General features: G+C 39.9%; 1 protein-coding gene across 1 annotated transcript in view; it reads right to left on the minus strand.

The window, feature by feature from the left end:
- Positions 1-5,173: 5,173 nt before the first annotated feature.
- tmem170b (transmembrane protein 170B) overlaps positions 5,174-18,072 on the minus strand; it is a 57,435-nt gene continuing 44,536 nt past the window's right edge. The window contains exon 3 of the mRNA XM_078241077.1: positions 5,174-9,229. Coding sequence (XP_078097203.1) covers positions 9,099-9,229 — 131 coding nt within the window. The 3' untranslated portion in view covers positions 5,174-9,098. The remainder of the gene's footprint in view (positions 9,230-18,072) is intronic.

Below are 18,072 nucleotides of genomic sequence, written 5' to 3' on the forward strand. Positions count from 1 at the left end.
ATTGAGGTAACATTTCAGGTCAATGATTACTCATGAGAACAGAGGAAAGGTCAGTCTGGAAATGCTAACTCATGTTTTTCTCTCTGCAAGACCTACTGAAAATTATTCTCTTTAAAATTTACTTGTGCACGATCATTTTTTATGGAAGTGGTCCCTTTAAATCTTTTTGCATGGCCACACATCCATAGGCCTGCATACTTTCCAGGCTGCTGTACGATTGTGAAGCTTGACTGTAACATTGGTGCCGAGTACTTGCAGCTTTTTCTGTTTTTTGTCGCAGCACAGCTTTAATCATTTACATAGTAATAAACAATACCCATCCTGATTAACTTCACATTAAAGCTGAAAATTGAAGCAAGCCAAGTCAAAATAGTTCACTGCAAAACTTTATTCTCCAAGTAATTATGTACAATACAGGGCCGTACGTAAATAGGGAAATAAAAATGATTGCTTATAAAAGAAATTAAAAACTATAATTTACATTATTTACAGTTTTAATCATACAGTAATCAAACCCAATTCTAGAGTCCAATGCACCTGAAATCACTGGGGCGATGATAAAAGAGGTAAAATGCTAAGTGAATGTGCTACACATACATAACCATGTACTTGAAGCCAAAATTCTTTCATTGGCAAAATATAAGTGAGCCATTCCATTTTGCATTTTAACGAACATGAAGAAACGGCAAACTTGTTGTAGCAACCTCTGAGCATCTCTGACCTGACAAGAGTTCATTTTGAAGAGGTCAATAAACAAAAAAGGTTTAAAAGGATGCTTCCTTTCATTCTGACTAATCATGTTGGGTGATTCTCCACTGCAGCAGTCCATAATGTTGCAAACAAACGGCATGTTACACACAATATTTACACATGGAATGAAACACTAACATTGAATTAGTTTAATTTAATCCCAACTAATGCATTTTCCATCTATAAACAGCAACCAAACTTTTCTATTCCATTTAGATACTAGAAAACAAGAAACTAGATCTTGTCTTTCATTGACATTTACAAGTAAAGAGTGTAGAATAAAAGTTTAATTTAAATACCCAAAACTGATTACAAAAAAATCCAATAACTGGAGGTTTTTGGTTTCCTGGCCTCAAATTGTTCAATTAGCAATACATGTGAGCTTTCAGATTGAAGCCCCATCCAGTTCCAGACATCCTTATTTAATTCCCTACATGTGCTCCCTGCAAAGATTTTATACATCTTTTTTAAAATTGCCTTTGTAAAAACTTTAATGTATAATAAAAACATGTTGGTTGTTAACAACATAGTTTGGCTCCCACAGTTGGGCAAAAATCAAGGAGATTCTGACACTAAACAGGCCGTTGAAAACTTTCAAATGCAAGGCAACATTTTGAAATGTTCTGAAAGCCATATTAGTGCAGATTTCTGATATTTGATTAAGAACCTCAAATCTCAAAAATGCTGCAGTTGTGAAAGGTTCTCAAGTGCTACACAAGATGGCTAACAATACGGCTATATTATTCATATTTAAAAGTATGTTTAAGCAGGATTAGGTGAAGCAGTTCCATTCTGTTCAAAGTGAAATATAATTCTGACTGCAGGAAACAGAGCTAGAACACTGGTGCAAAGGAGGAAATCCTCTCTTTCAATTGCAGAATGCCTCCTCACACTTGGGCAATGGCTAAACATTCATCCCTCTGGTAATTCACGCAATTAATTATTCTTCCTTTTAGTGACCAGAACCAGAAGTACTGGCTGACCTCTCTCAGGCAAAGGCTTGATTATCCAATTCGGGGAATGCAGGGAAAATAAACTGAAAATATTTCTCCTTCAAACATTTGGTCTGTTTGGTTATAGTCCACTTCCACCGCTGAATGGCAGCCGTCTCTGAAGGGATTGCAATGCGAAAGTATTTGCAAGCAAGAAGCAGACTGTTGCCACTTCCCAGGACATGATAACAGTATAAAACAGCATCAAGCCTGGGATGATCTTGATCATTATGGCACCGAGAAATTGATGTGGAGATGCCGGCTCCTTAGTCAGGTGACCTGATGAAGGAGCAACAAGCGCTCCGAAAGCTAGTGGCTATTGCTACCAAATAAACCTGTTGAACTTTAACCTGGTTTTGTGAGACTTCTTACCGAGAAATTGGGCAGCCCCTTTTAAAAGAAAAACTCCGAATTACCTGGAATTCATGAGAAATACAGAATGAGAAAAGCTGCATCATTTTCCCCCACTTTCCCATCTCCTCCTAAAAGGAAGGGTACATAATTGACTTATGCTGAAAGATTACAACGTCTGAAAGCTACCTGATATTAGTGCAGATATCTGGTATTTGATTAAGAATTTTTTCAGGCTCACTTTTCTTTAAAATACCTGTATTATATACGTAACCAAATCTGACTGACTACAAAAATGTTCACACCCTTGTTCCCCATCACCCTCCTTGCCATGTATTCAGAAAGACAAATAGCTGGAATGGCCACCCAATCCCTATATAAAAAGAGGAAGCAAGAGCTTTTTATCATCTATATTAATAATTGATGATCAGAGGTCCAAGCCTTGCAGATGACAAAGTTAAGATATATGGAGGTTACAAAGAAACGTAAAAAGACTAAGCCAAAGCAAAAATGACAGGAGTTTATTGTGGGCAATGAGTTCATCTACTTTCAATAAGAGAAAGCAAGTTGGTACATTTTAATGGGGAAAGGTTATGCTGTTGAAACAAAGGGAGTCAGATATCAACATGTAAAAATGTTAGCGCACAGGTACAAAACATAATCAGATTGTGGGACGTCAGTCACCTGAGTCCCAGGATATTGCTGCGGAGTTTCACAGGGTGGTATCCCAGGTCTAACTATCTTCAGCCGTTTCAACAATGACCTTTCCTCTAACAAAGAGGTTAGAACTGGGATGTTCTCAGATGATTGCATACTATTTATGACCATTTTCAACTCCTCAGATACTGAAGCAGTCTGTGCTCAAATGCAGCAAGACCTCGAGAACATTCAGGCTTGGGCTGTTGTGTGGTGCAAATTTATTTGCCAAGTGCCAGGTAATGATCATCCCCAAGAAAGAATCTAGCCCTCTCCCTTGATACCACTGTATCCCCCACCATCTATATCTTGGGGTTGCAACTGACCCTTAACTGAAATAGCCATGTAAACACTGTGGCTACAAAAACAGGTAAAGGAATTCTGCAGCGATTAACTTGCTTTCTGACTCCCCAAAGTCTACCAACTACAATGCACAAGCCAGGAGTATGATGGCATACTTTCTAATTGCCATCAACAATTAAACGACATCAAAGACAAATCAACCCACTTGACCAGCACCAGAACCTCCACTGCCAGCACACAGTGACAGCAGTGTGTATAATCTACAAAAATGGTCCACTGTAATGCGTCAAGGCTCATTTGTAGCACTTTCTAAACCCACAGCTGCTACCACCTAGAAGCACAAGGGCAGCATGGAAAGACCAACACCTGCAAGGTCACACCCCACCCGGATTTCAAATTACATTGTATTCCTTCACTGTTGCTGGGTCAAAATCCTGGAACTCCCTCCTTGAACAGAACTGTGGGTGTGTATCTACTTACGCTACATGGACTGCAGTGACAATCGCAGTGACAATAAATGCTGACCCTACCAGCAATGCTCACATCCCAAGAAAGTGAAAAGTAAAAAAACCCTCATTATATGTTGTCCATTATCCCAAGATGACTGAAATTCATAAGTGAGGGATTTATGCTTCGGTTGTACAGAGCCTTGATTGGACCCCAAGCGGAGCACTACATTCAGCTATGCGCACAACATTTCAGGGACAGTTTATTGGCCTTGGATGGGGTATATTAGCAACTTTTGTTTTAAAAAAGGTAGCTTTATCACAATGGAGACAGTTTTGGAATTTATAAAAAGAACTGTCAGTTTGCATTATTTCTGTACAATTCTTAAAACAGTTATAACAGGTTACCTTCTTTTGCAGAAACCTTTTCCATGCACTTGACTAGCCCATCGCTCGATTGGAATCACTGCAGCTTAGGTGTTTAGTTTTTGTTCCTTGGAAAAGGTTTTTAGGGAATTCCTCAGCAATCAAGTTTCCTCCCCTCCCCAGATGTAATAAAAAAGCTTGGCAGAAAGAAAAACATTCCATGCAAGTCAACAAAAATAATATACAATTGCATGGAATCGCAAGTACCTGGCATTCAGAGCTTGTTGTTCATGCAGGTTAAACTTGCTTTGAATATATTTCAAGAATTATAAACACAAGTGTTGATTGACATGAAACAATATAGACTTTGTGGGAGTATTCACTTGTAAAGGAGTGATGCTTGATATTTAAAATATATTTTTAAAAGGCTAAAAATTAACTGAAGAATTGTCAGGAAGATGGAAATAGAATGCATTAATTGACAATTTTCTTTAAATACTTTTTATTTAAAGATTTAAGGGTTCAGCACCTGTTCAATCCACATGCCTGCTGTGATTCCTACAGCTCATTTCACCATCTTTTCAGGTGACTAAGGGCAATGGAGTAACCAAACAAATGAAAATGATAATTATAACCAGTAAAATTTTTAATAAAAAAGGGATAGAAAGAGGTAAATAATTAAGCATGAAAACAAAAATTCACAGCAAGCTTGTTATCTTTAAAGAAAAGTTATTTAACATTTCAGATGCATTCCTTTATCAGAACCAAACATTCCTCCCAACCCAGCTCGAGTTACCTTCCAGTTTTCATTCCTGGTAGAGTTTTAGATTTGAAATGTTGAGCTGCCTTTTTCCTTTGCAGCTATTGTACATTTTATGTTTCTGATTTTCAGTACTTACAATTAAGAAACCTTAAATAATTCAGCATACCTTTCACAAAATTAAAAGTTAAATCAAATCTGAAGTAAAAATTGAAATGTGTGCAATGCAACAATTACCCCTTCACAGTGACCAACGCGTCTGATAATGAAAAGTTTATTGACTAGGTGTCATTCCTAAGGATTCCAGAACAAAGGAAGAACATTGACTAGATTTTTCAGTCTAATGCAGACTCTTTAAACTTTAAAATGAAGGACATACTATCAGTGCAACAATCAGAACATCTAGGCCTTTTTTTTTTACACAGGTATACTCCCCCCCCCCACCCCCCCCAAGGTCAAGTAATCACATATAAAGACCTGCATCCACTTCACCATCAATCTACTACCAAAGATCTAATTTCTCATCCTGCAGTATCTCAAAGATGAGTTTGTTCAAACTAACAGTGGTTATGGAGGCATTGTTAGGAAAATTAATCAGTATGATTCAGACAAAGGCTACTCAAATTCATGAACTCAAAACATAGGGCGGCATGGTGGCAGAGTGGTCAGCACTGCTGCCTCACAGCACCAGGGACCTGGGTTTGATTCCCGACTTGGGTCACCGTCTATGTAGAATCTGCACATTCTCCCAGGGTCTGTGTGGGTTTCTTCCGGTGCTCCAGTTTCCTCCCACAGTCTGAAAGACATGCTGGTTAGGTGCATTGGCCATGCTAAATTCTCCCTCAGTGTACCCAAACAAGTGCTGGAGTGTGACGACTAGGGGATTTTCACAGCAACTTAATTGCAGTGTTAATGTAAACCTACTTGTGACACTAATGAATAAACTAAACATTTAAACTGGAGGTCTTTGAAGGAGATCTGGGCCTAGGCCATCATGCTTGACACATCATAAACTGTTCTGTGCAACTATTATTTTATTTGACACTAAACAGTAATCTGCTTGGCTCAGATTTACATTGAGTCACCAGGGAAGCTCCGAGGCTGTCATTTTAAGAACAGCCTTAGTAAATTACACTTATAGCTTCATCACCAATGGTGTAGCTACGTTATCCAAACTGTCCAGTCTACAGTGGCAAAGGAGTGGTGGCTAATATTTGAGGACAGCAAATTCCATTGATGCTATTCTACAACTTCCAGTATGCATGTTAATCCACATTTTAGTGTACAGTACATACACCATGCTTTATACATCTTTTTACTCTTTTTTCTAATTTTGGAGATTCAAGACAGCTTAGAGCTGGTTTGAATTCAGCCTTTGTCAACCAAGTCTGTATAGAATAGCAGAAAAGATGTGAAACACGCCCAAGGGTATTCACATAAACTTCTGCTTCATATTGGCAACAAATGCATGATATGTCGAAACCCAGCTACACCAAGAACCACCAATAAGCTTACAGGAGCAACACTGCATCCTATTATCTAGCAAGAGAAAACAGCGCTGGACAAAAACAAAACCCAGACATCCAGGCATTTGATGAGAACTAAATAAATATTGATCTTGAAATATAAAAATAATGGTTAGACTTTGTTCTGACAGATTAATTTTTGGATCAATAATAGAGGTAAAACATTCACAAGAAATTTAACAGATGAAGGTGATGTTAATCTGGGCATTGATATTTATCTGTAGAACTCCACTTTGGAATTCTAGCAGACATCATTTGAGTATCCCTAGCATAAGAAGGAAAAGTGTCAAATAAAGTCAAAAGGAATGTGAAACGATGCTAAATTGACATTTTAATCACTCATATCTATACAACTGTTAAAGCTTAGATTTATCATGCTGCTAACTTCATATCAAATTCCAGAATTAAACAGCATTGATGGCAGTGCTTTGGAAGCAGATATATTTTGAAGAGGATCTAAAGGGCGCTTTCATTTCATCCAAAGGTTCAACAGCTGCAGTAGGGCATGAAGAGAAAATATGGAATTTCAGAGCCTGAGATTTTTGAGTCTACCTGAACACTGTCAAACTGTAGATGCTCATTGTTCATGGCAATAGGGAGACTAGAATGTGTACAATGAAATGGAATTTACTGAAACATGATGTACAGAACAAAGTTATGGGCATCATCACCATGGATGGATTTATGCTATATTTGCAATCAGGCACCATGATTTTTTTTAAAATCCCAGTTCTCTCTCCAGAAAATGTATTTCCAAACATGTGGAGAATACTAAACCAAGCATTTAAGGAAACGGGGTTGAAGAGAAGATTTTAAAAAGTCCAGTCTAGCTTTCAGATGTTCCTTTGCCTTCTTAGTTCCTACTGATATTTTGTTCACAGTTTGAAGACAAGGTTGCCATTTCTAGATTCAATAAAAGGTTTACTTAGTGGCTGGGTCCAAAGGAGAAAACATAGGAGGCTAATTAACTCAATACAGTACATGCCTGTCACTTATTTCTGGTATTACATAGATATTTTTAACAGCATAGCTCTTTAAATACAAGGCATTCCCCTTATACAAGTGCATTCTTCAGGATGGTGCATGGAGGATAACCAGAAGTCAGTCATCTCTTTGTGATAAACCATTAGAATGGTTTCTACATCAGATGTGTGGGTCTGGTCTGTTGTTTCCATGAACGCAAAGCAAGACTGCGAGAGGGCAGATTACCATCAAATGCCAGAGATAAATTTTAAATCTTCCATTGAACATACTTCTTCGAATTGAAATCAATATTGATCCTCTTTGGAGGCAGTTTGAAATTGACATGGTATAAATGCGGAACACCCATGAACATAATACTAAAGCAGAAGTCGTGACCTCTGCAAATAATGAAATTAAAAGCAGAACCACAATCTCTAACAATGTAGATTTCAAGCTGTAACCAAAGCTTAAAAATGGGTTACAAAAAGGAATTTACTTTAACTAAATAAAAGAAAATGAACAACTAGCAGCACATCAATGGACAACATCCCAATGATCAAAAATTGCAAATGGATGTACAGGTTTACAAATCTTTGGTTCCAGTCCTAGTTTCAACAAATCAATCAAAATGTGCAAGTGTTTCATCCATCCAATACTCAATAACGCCCATCTTTGCACCATCAAACACAGGAGAATTCTACAGGCTCCGAAACTACCTCTAACAAAACTGCCCTGATATATTTTACTATAGCCATGTAGTTGACAGCAGACATGCTTCAGTGCACCAAGGTTCACATTGTCAATATTTCCCGCTTCCACTTAATGGTCAAGAGACAGTTGATCTATGTAATGCAATGCAATTGGGATAACTCGGAGGAGCATGCAAACCTAAAACCTTGAATGAAGTCTGCCGAGGAGAGCAGTTTAGAAACTACTGCACAGCAATTTTTGCCTGGAAGGCTGACTCTGTAAACTACTGTATAGCCACCTGAACCATAGAAAAAAAAACTCCATAAGGCAAGGGTCGGGTTAGGAAGTTGTAGAAATTTTTGAATTTCATGATCAGAAATATTCAATCATATTTTCACTATAAATTGTAAACGAAGTGAATAATGGATCTGGTGGGGTTTTTGCTGCTGGCATGCACCCTGCTAAAAGCTAGCTTGTGCACAACCATATTGGCTAAAAGTGACATGCTCCATAAGCAATAGTGAGAATCCCAATCAAGTAATTTGTTTGAGTAGCAGGAGGCTTCATGTGCACTTTGAAGTTGCAGTAATGAACAAAACCAAGGTTGGTCATTAGGAAAGTTGAAACGGTAAAGCAGCACGTCATTGTATTTAAACCTATTCACCTGGTGAGGCTTTTCGATCCGCACAATACAAACACAGTATTCTCGGGTTTACAGGAGCAGGGGAGGGGGATCAGGGAATACCATGTCCAATTGTTATAATGCTCGTATTTATTTATGTACAGGAGTAAACATCTCCCCAGAGTCCACTTTTTACCTGGATACCACAGTTCACATTTTCAAAATAATGTTTAAAAACTTCCAAGTTTGGCACATATAATACTGACACTCTCCCTGCAGTTTGTACTAGAGTGCATTTACAGTTGTGTGCATCAGTCACCACGAATGGTCAATATGACTGGTAACTGTACAAAATCCATTGCTTTTGAGGCTTCGCCGACTCATTAGTCACCTTCATGCCCTCCTTTCCGGAAAAAGCACATATGGTGCTGTAGTGCAGAGATCCAAACAGCAGACTTATTTCCCCCTACTTGCCTGGAGATCACAAAACTTTGCATCTTTCACACAACTTCCTGACTTTGCAGGTTAGCATTCAATTCTGGTGTCTTTCAGCAGGTTTTTCCTCAAACTTTCATTTTCTTCCCCCATTTTAAGAGTTCCAACAGTACTTGTTTAGTTCATTGAAATCTTCCCTCATAGGGTGGCTAGAATCCTTGAGAATGAGATGACAACTGTGAGCACTGTCTGTCCAGCACCAAATACCAATGCCTCAAGTGGAGCCATAGTTTTCCCTGCTACCCTGTACACACCAGCCACTGCTGCACCTACACAAAAACAGAAAGGACAATTACATTAGTAATAAATCAAATATTAAACAATTAATATTTTAATAAGTAAACTAAGCATATTCTAGCAAAATAAATTATATATACACAGCTGCAAAAATAGTAACCAACATAAACTGTCTGTATCAAAGTTGATAAAGTCACCAGATGGGATGCACCCCAGAGTGCAAATTGCAGAGGTGAACCATAGAACCATAGAAAATTACAGCTCAGAAACAGGCCTTTTGGCCCTTCTTGTCTGTGCCGAACCATTTTATGCCTAGTCCCACTGACCTGCACTTGGACCATATCCCTCCACACCCCTCTCATCCATGAGCCCGTCCAAGTTTTTCTTAAATGTTAAAAGTTTACCACTTTATCCGGCAGCTCATTCCACACTCCCACCACTCTCTGCGTGAAGAAGCCCCCCCCTAATATTCCCTTTAAACTTTTCTCCTTTCACCCTTAACCCATGCCCTCTGGTTTTTTTCTCCCCTAGCCTCAGCGGAAAAAGCTATAATCTTCCAATCATCTTTAAATTCAGGTTGGTGCCAGATGACTGGAGAATTTTTTAAAAATGCAAGGATAAACCCAGAAATTGCAGGCCAGTCAGTTTAACCATATTGGTGGGCAAGCTTTTTAGAAATGATAATCAGGTACAAAATTAACAGTCACCTAGACAAGAGTGGATTCATTAAGGAAAGTCAGTACAGATCTGGTAAAGGCAAATTGTGTTTACCTAACTTGAGTGTTTTGATGCGTTAAGAGGGTTGATGAGGGTAAAAATTGGTTGATGTTGGGTATCTGGATTTCCAAAAGACATTTGAAATACCACATGATAGGCTGGGAAAAAAAACTGAGCAACAATCCAAAACACCAGTTAAGATTAATCGAATATGGTCAATACGGATTTATTAAAGGAAGATTCTGCCTTACCAATTTGATTGAAATTTTTGAGGCGGCAATGAGTTTGATGTAGTCTATATGGATTTTAGCAAGGCTTTTAACAAGACAAAAGGTAAAGCCACAAGGGAAGATGGCAACTTGGATTCACAATTGGCTCAGTGAAGGAAGCAAAGGATAATAGACAGCAAGTTTTTGTGACTGGCAGTCTGTTTCTAATGAGTTCTACAGGGTTCAGTCTCAAGTCCCTTATTTTTTGTGGTATATATAAAATTCAGATTTAAACATTGAGGCAAGACTAAGAGATCTGCCACACTTGGAATACTGTGTACAGTTCTGGTCACCCTATTATAGAAAGGATATTATTAAACTAGAAAAAGAGTGCTGAAAAGGTTTACTAGGATGCTACCGGGACTTGATGGTTTGAGTTATAAGGAGAGGCTGGATAGACTGGAACTTTTTTCTCTGGAGCGTAGGAGGTGACTTTATAGAGGTCTATAAAATAATGAGGGGCATAGATCAGTTGGATAGTCAACATCTTTTCCCAATGGTAGGGGAGTCTAAAACTAGAGGTTTAAGGTGAGAAGGGAGAGATACAAAAGGGCCCAGAGGGGCAATTTTTTCACAGAGGGTGGTGAGTGTCTGGAACAAGCTACCAGAGGTAGTAGTAGAGGTGGGTACAATTTTGTCTTTTAAAAAGCATTTAGACAGTTACATGGGTAAGATGGGCATAGAGGGATATGGGCCAAATGCGGGCAATTGGGACTAGCTTAATGGCAAAAACTGGGCGGCATGGACAAGTTGGGCCGAAGGGCCTGTTTCCATGCTGTAAACCTCTGACTCAATATAGCAAAAATTGATTATGTGGAAGAATGTAGACTGCTGGAAGGTATCAATTAGCTGTCATTGTACAGAAAAGCAGCAAATTGAATTCAATCTGGAGATGTGCATGGTAAGGTAATGCATTCAGGAAAGGGAAACAAAGCAAGAACATGCACAAAAAATGGCAAGATACAGAAGTATGAAAGAACAGAGGTCCCTGAAGGTAGGCTAGGTAGACAAGGTAGTTAATAAGGCATGTGCACATAGAATACAAGAGCTAGAACTATATAAAAACGATTGACAGGCTGCAGTTAAAGTATTTTGTAGAGGTCACCAGAGAAAGGATGTGATTGCATTAGAGAGTGTATAGAGGAGATTTATGGGGATGTTGCTAGGATTGGAGAATTTGAGCTATGGGGAAGGTTGGATAAGCTTTGGTCATTCTTTAGAATAGAGGAGGCTAAAGGGAAATTTAAATCATGTGTATAAAAGTAAAAGAGAACAAAACAGTGGATAGGAAGGATCTATTTTCCTTAGCAGAAAGGTCAATTACCAGGGGAATATACTTAAGGTAATTGCTGGAAGCATTAGAGGGGAGTTGAGGAGAAATGATTTCATCTAGATGGTGGAGGAGTTATGGCACTCACTGTTTGAAAGGGTAGCAGAGGTAGAAACCCTAACTAAATATGCAATTAGACACGCTGTCAGGCTACAGACCAAGAGCTGATAGAACCATAGAAAATTACAGCTCAGAAACAGGCCTTTTGGCCCTTCTTGTCTGTGCCGAACCATTTTATGCCTAGTCCCACTGACCTGCACTTGGACCATATCCCTCCACACCCCTCTCATCCATGAACCCGTCCAAGTTTTTCTTAAATGTTAAAAGTGACCCCGCATTTACCACTTTATCCGGCAGCTCATTCCACACTCCCACCACTCTCTACATGAAGAAGCCCCCCCTAATATTCCCTTTAAACTTTTCTCCTTTCACCCTTAACCCATGCCCTCTGGTTTTTTTCTCCCCTAGCCTCAGCGGAAAAAGCCTGCTTGCATTCACTCTATCTATACCCATCAAAATCTTATACACCTCTATCAAATCTCCCCTCAATCTTCTACGCTCCAGGGAATAAAGTCCCAACCTATTCAATCCCTCTCTGTAACTCAGCTTCTCAAGTCCCGGCAGCATCCTTGTGAACCTTCTCTGCACTCTTTCAATCTTATTTACATCCTTCCTGTAACTAGGTGACCAAAACTGTACACAATACTCCAAATTCGGCCTCACCAATGCCTTATATAACCTTACCATAACACTCCAACTATTATACTCGATACTCCGATTTATAAAGGCCAATGTACCAAAGGCACTCTTTACAACCCTATCCACCTGTGACGTCACTTTTAGGGAACTCTGTACCTGTATTCCCAGATCCCTCTGTTCAACTGCACTCTTCAGATTCCTACCATTTACCCTGTACGTTCTTCTTTGGTTTGTCCTTCCAAAGTGCAATATCTCACACTTGTCTACGTTAAATTCCATTTGCCATTTTTCAGCCCATTTTTCTAGTTGGTCCAAATCCCTCTGCAAGCTTTGAAAACCTTCCTCACTGTCCACTACACCTCCAATCTTTGTATCATCAGCAAACTTGCTGATCCAATTTACCACATTATCATCCAGATCATTGATATAGATGACAAACAACAATGGACCCAACACCGATCCCTGCGGCACACCACTAGTCACAGGCCTCCACCCAGAGAAGCAATCCTCCACAACCACTCTCTGGTTGAGCCAGTGTCTTATCCAATTTACTACCTCCCCATGTATACCCAATCTGTGGATTGTGCTGCATAACCATTTCTCATTCTACATGGAACATGAATGGCATCTTTCTAGGATTCATCCCTCCCAATGTTAAGGCTGTGCATCCTGTTAATGGATCAATTATCACTACTCACATCTTGGCTGGTCCTCCTTCTGGTCCTTTAAGCAGCTCACCTTGTTCCAACCTCACGCCTCACATTTAAAATCTTTATTCTCTGTCACCTATCCATGTCCCACACCAGGTTGTCATGGAAATATCTTCACTCCTTTCCTTCCTCTGCTCCTCCATCTTGAACCTCCATCTCAACTCATTAAGCCCTCACTCAGAGTCATTATTCTCCCTTAATCTCTATATAAATTACCCTACCCATATTTTCTACCACCTCCTTGACCTTTTCAGGGAAACAGACACTTCTCTGTAGCCAGGGATGAGAGTCTCGAAGGCTGGATTGCCTGCTTGGTGCCAGGGCTCTGGATATCTGCTCTGGCCTGGAGAGGAACCTGCAGTGGGAGGAGGGTTCCGCTGTTGTGGTTCACGTAGGTAACGATGACATAGGCAGAACATAGATACCCTGATAAATGTGAGGTGATTCATTTTGGTAGGACTAATTTAAATGTGGATTACAGGGTCAAAGGTAGGGTTCTGAAGACTGTAGAGGAACAGAGAGATCTTGGGGTCCATATCCACAGATCTCTGAAGGTTGCCACTCAAGTGGATAGAGCTGTGAAGAAGGCCTATAATGTGTTAGCTTTTATTAACAGGGGGTTGGAGTTTAAGAGCCGTGGGGTTATGCTGCAACTGTACAGGACCTTGGTGAGACCACATTTGGAATATTGTGTGCAGTTCTGGTCACCTCACTATAAGAAGGATGTGGAAGCGCTGGAAAGAGTGCAGAGGAGATTTACCAGGATGCTGCCTGGTTTGGAGGGTAGGTCTTATGAGGAAAGGTTGAGGGAGCTAGGGCTGTTCTCTCTGGAGCGGAGGAGGCTGAGGGGAGACTTAATAGAGGTTTATAAAATGATGAAGGGGATAGGTAGAGTGAACGTTCAAAGACTATTTCCTCGGGTGGATGGAGCTATTACAAGGGGGCATAACTATAGGGTTCGTGGTGGGAGATACAGGAAGGATATCAGAGGTAGGTTCTTTACGCAGAGAGTGGTTGGGGTGTGGAATGGACTGCCTGCAGTGATAGTGGAGTCAGACACTTTAGGAACATTTAAGCGGTTATTGGATAGGCACATGAAGCACACCAGGATGATAGGGAGTGGGATAGCTTGATCTTGGTTTCAGATAATGCTCGGCACAACATCGTGGACCGAAGGGCCTGTTCTGTGCTGTACTGTTCTATGTTCTATTTAACAAGGAAGGAGGTTCTGTGTAGTCAGTTTGAGGAGCTAGGCACTAAATTAAAGAACATAACCTCCAAGGTTATAATCTCCGGTTATCTGAGCTGCATGCAAATTGGTCTAGGGTACATAAAATTAGAGTCTTCACTGACAATAGCTACCACTAAAATCACGCTAATCCCATTTTTCAGTTATATTTCAAATGCTCATCCAAAAAGGTTGCAAGGTTTCCAGCCTCCACTACCTTCCCAGGCAGTGCATTCTCACCACCTTGTGATTTTCTTCCCCCTCAAATCCCCTCTGAATCTCCTGCCCCTCACTCTAAAACAATGCCCCCTCATGATTGACCCCTCAAACAAGGGGAACAGTTGCTTCCTATTCACCCTGTCCAAACCCCTCAATCATGTCCCCAGCTCCATGGAAGGAGATACCCAAGCAGAAAGAGAAAGAAGCTCGATAGGTTAATTGAAAGTATATAGGAAGGAAGGAAAATATAAATTGTTTTCATTAACAAAAAATATCATTTGACTAGAAATAAAGACATACTGGTGTTAAGGAAAAACATTTTTTTTTTAAAATGCACAATATTCTGGTAGCAGTCATGTGATTTGGTTTTGATTACAGTAGAAACAAATAACCTACTTGTTAAATTTTCAGGGATTGTTGTTAGTTGTATTCCGGAAAATTATATACAGGTACCATTTATATTTCAATGTTTCAGTGGGGAGGGAGCGTAGTATATTGCAAGATCTGAACATTTTGTTCTCGGCCTCCCTCTGCTGGGAGGTGTAAATAAATGCCTAACCCAGCAATGCCCACAAAGAATAAGTAAAATGTTTTGCTGGTAGTTTCAAAATTATTCGTCTTCGTGTGACTATCATTTTGTAGTTTGAATTAATATGTTTTTAAGCATTTTCTGCTAAAATTGATGGAAGCCGTTTTAATAAAAACTAAACCAGAGTCATTGGAAACCAGCCAGATTAATTGTCTCACAATTAAAGGTGTCTAAACTAAAGAATAAATAATTCATTAATAGATATGTTATAAAGGCTGGAAATGTAATTTGGATTACAAATGTTTATAACTTTTATAATTCTAAACATATTAACACTTGATTATTAATACAGACAGTGCTATGGGAATAAAGATTATTGTGTATTTCTCAGTCCACAAAATAAAGAGATAACTTGAATGTTAACCTTGATGGAATAAGCCCTTGTCCAAGAGACCTCAATCCCAATGACAGATAGCTATGTTGACCAATTATTGGTCGAGACCTAGTCTACATCAGGAGATTATAGTTTGAAAAGAAGCATTGTCTTAAAACTGAGACAATGTGGGTAATTAGCTAAAAACCATTGGGATAATTCTTATTTCATTATTGATAAGTTATAGACCAAAGGTTATTTTTCCAACTGTTGGCTAAGATGGGTTTCTAATATTTTAAGGTATAAGAAAGGGATCTCAAGTAGCCATTTTGGGTAAGGATGGGCAGAGGCAGAGACAGAGACAGATGGAGAGATAAAAAGAGAAAGATGTGTGTAGCGAGAGGGGTTGGGGGGGGGGGGGTGGAAAGAGGAGCGCAAGATGGTGATGGGAGGCAGAGGCAAAGAGAGGTGGGAATCATCGAATCCCTACAGTACAGCCCATCGAGCCTGCATCGACAACAGTCCCACCCAGGCCCCTATTTCATAATCCCATGTATTTACCCTGCTAATACCCCTGAGACCAAGGGGTAATCTAGCAGGGCGAATCCACTTAACCCACACATCTTTGGGAGGAAATCGGAGCACCCGGAGGAAACCTATTCAAACACGGGGAGAACATGCAAACACCACACAGTCACTCAAGGCTGGATTTGAACCCGGGTCCCTTGAGCTGTGAGGCAGCAGTGCTGATCACTGTGCTGCCCTAAGAAAGTGACGTTTACAAAGAGGTGCTGAGAGTCATTTTCGGTGTCACCTCACGACTTGGTCTGAGAAGGATGATGAAAAGTGTTCAATTGTCAAATTAAGCTCTCTCCTCACTGTTGATTACTGCTAATTGACACCGCTTTTCATCTTTCTGACTTGTTAGTTGGTTATTAAAGTTTCTGAATTCATCATTTCAAGTGTTCTTTCTTGCCATATGGTTAAGTCTCCAGAACCCAATTGGGGGCAGGATGCAACAGTTATGGCAAACAAGTGAACACCATTAGTGTTACTTAAGATAAAGACTATAGTTTTTTCATCAAGGATTGCTGGCTGAGAGTTTATAGGTTAATCAGCCCTCAGTACAATACACAACAAGATCACAGGAAGCAGAAAGAAAGCTATACGGAAACTAATTGCATTTAAAAATCTATATTTGGTAAACAGAACTTGCAAGGATGTGGTGTTGTGCCGAGTATTTCTGGAGTGTTTCCCTTTTACTATAGCAGAAACCATTAGTCGTATAGAATGGCTGAACAGCTTTAGATGTGCACCTCTCAGAATTGGCCATTTCCATTGCATTTTAGCATAAATGCATTTTGCATGTTACTATGCATAATATTTATATTAAAAGTTCAAACTTCTCATCTATTGTGCTTATACTAACTATATTTCACAAATAAAAAATACAGTTATCTGCACAGCCATATTGCCTGGCTTCTAGGAATTAACAGATCATATCACTTCAAGTGTCAAATGAAATGCACTGAAAACACCAAGTAGGCATTTCCATAAAAGTGGCCAAAGTAGCACATGGGCACAATGATCCAAAATTTCTTTAATTCCACACGCGTATCCAAAAGGCAGAGAAGTTCTTCTGATGTCAAGCCAACATTTATCACTTAATTTTGCATTAAAACAATGATGAGCCATCAGGACTCACCATCATTTAACACATCAGGCAGAGCTCCCAGCAAACTGATGAGTGATTCCACATGGAAATCACAGGATCATTCAAATACATAGAAGGGCTTGAAGTTGGGAGTCCTTGCTTGATAGGTACATACATAAAGCATCAAAGCAAATTTTAAATAGTGACTTAATTACTCCTAAACAGTAGAGGCATTCCTCTCCCAATGCACAGTCTTGTGACAATACCGCCCCCTTCCTACCCCCAACCCTATAGTGCCCAGTAATGGGGCATTTCCCCAACCCAAGTATCAGAGGCATTAGGGCATCCCTCCCAACATAAGTATTGGGGCAAAGCCCCCTCCCAACGCAAGTACTGAGGTATTATCCCAACCCCTCCCACCCACAACCATGCAAGTATGCAGTCATATCCCAACAACACCACACAAGTACCATATTGCCTGGATCCACTATGGTTCGCCTACAGCTACAACAGGTCCACATCTCCCTGGCCATACACCTCAATTCTGGAACACCTAGATGTCAGACTCCTATTTATTGACTACAGCTCAGCCTTCAACACCATTATTCCTACAAAACTCATCTCCAAACTCTGTGGCTTGGGCCTCAGCACCTCCCTCTGCAACTGGATCCTGAACTTCCTAACGCACAGACCACAATCAATAAGGATAAGCAACAACACCTTCTCCACGATCATCCTCAACACCAAAGCCCCACAAGGCTGTGTCCTCAGCCCCTTACTATACTCCTTACACACCTTTGACTGTGTGGCCAAATTCCCCTCTAACTCAATTTTCAAGTTTGCTGATGACACCTCTGTAATGGGCCAGAACTCAAACAATAACGAGATGTAGTACAGGAAAGCGATAGAGAATCTGGTGAGCTGGTGCAATGACAATAATCTCTCCCTCAATGTCAACAAAATGAAGGAGATAGTCATTGACTTCAGGAAATGTAGTGGACGACATGCCCCTGTCTACATCAATGGGAGACAATACACATCTCTTTAACCTGTGTTTAATGTTCCCTCCAACCACATTATCTGTACCTTTTAAGACCTGGCTGGCTGTAGAGATTTGCATTCTAATTAGTATTCTGTAACTTGATTT

The sequence above is a fragment of the Mustelus asterias genome, chromosome 2, assembly GCF_964213995.1.
Source record: "Mustelus asterias chromosome 2, sMusAst1.hap1.1, whole genome shotgun sequence".
NCBI lineage: Eukaryota > Metazoa > Chordata > Chondrichthyes > Carcharhiniformes > Triakidae > Mustelus > Mustelus asterias.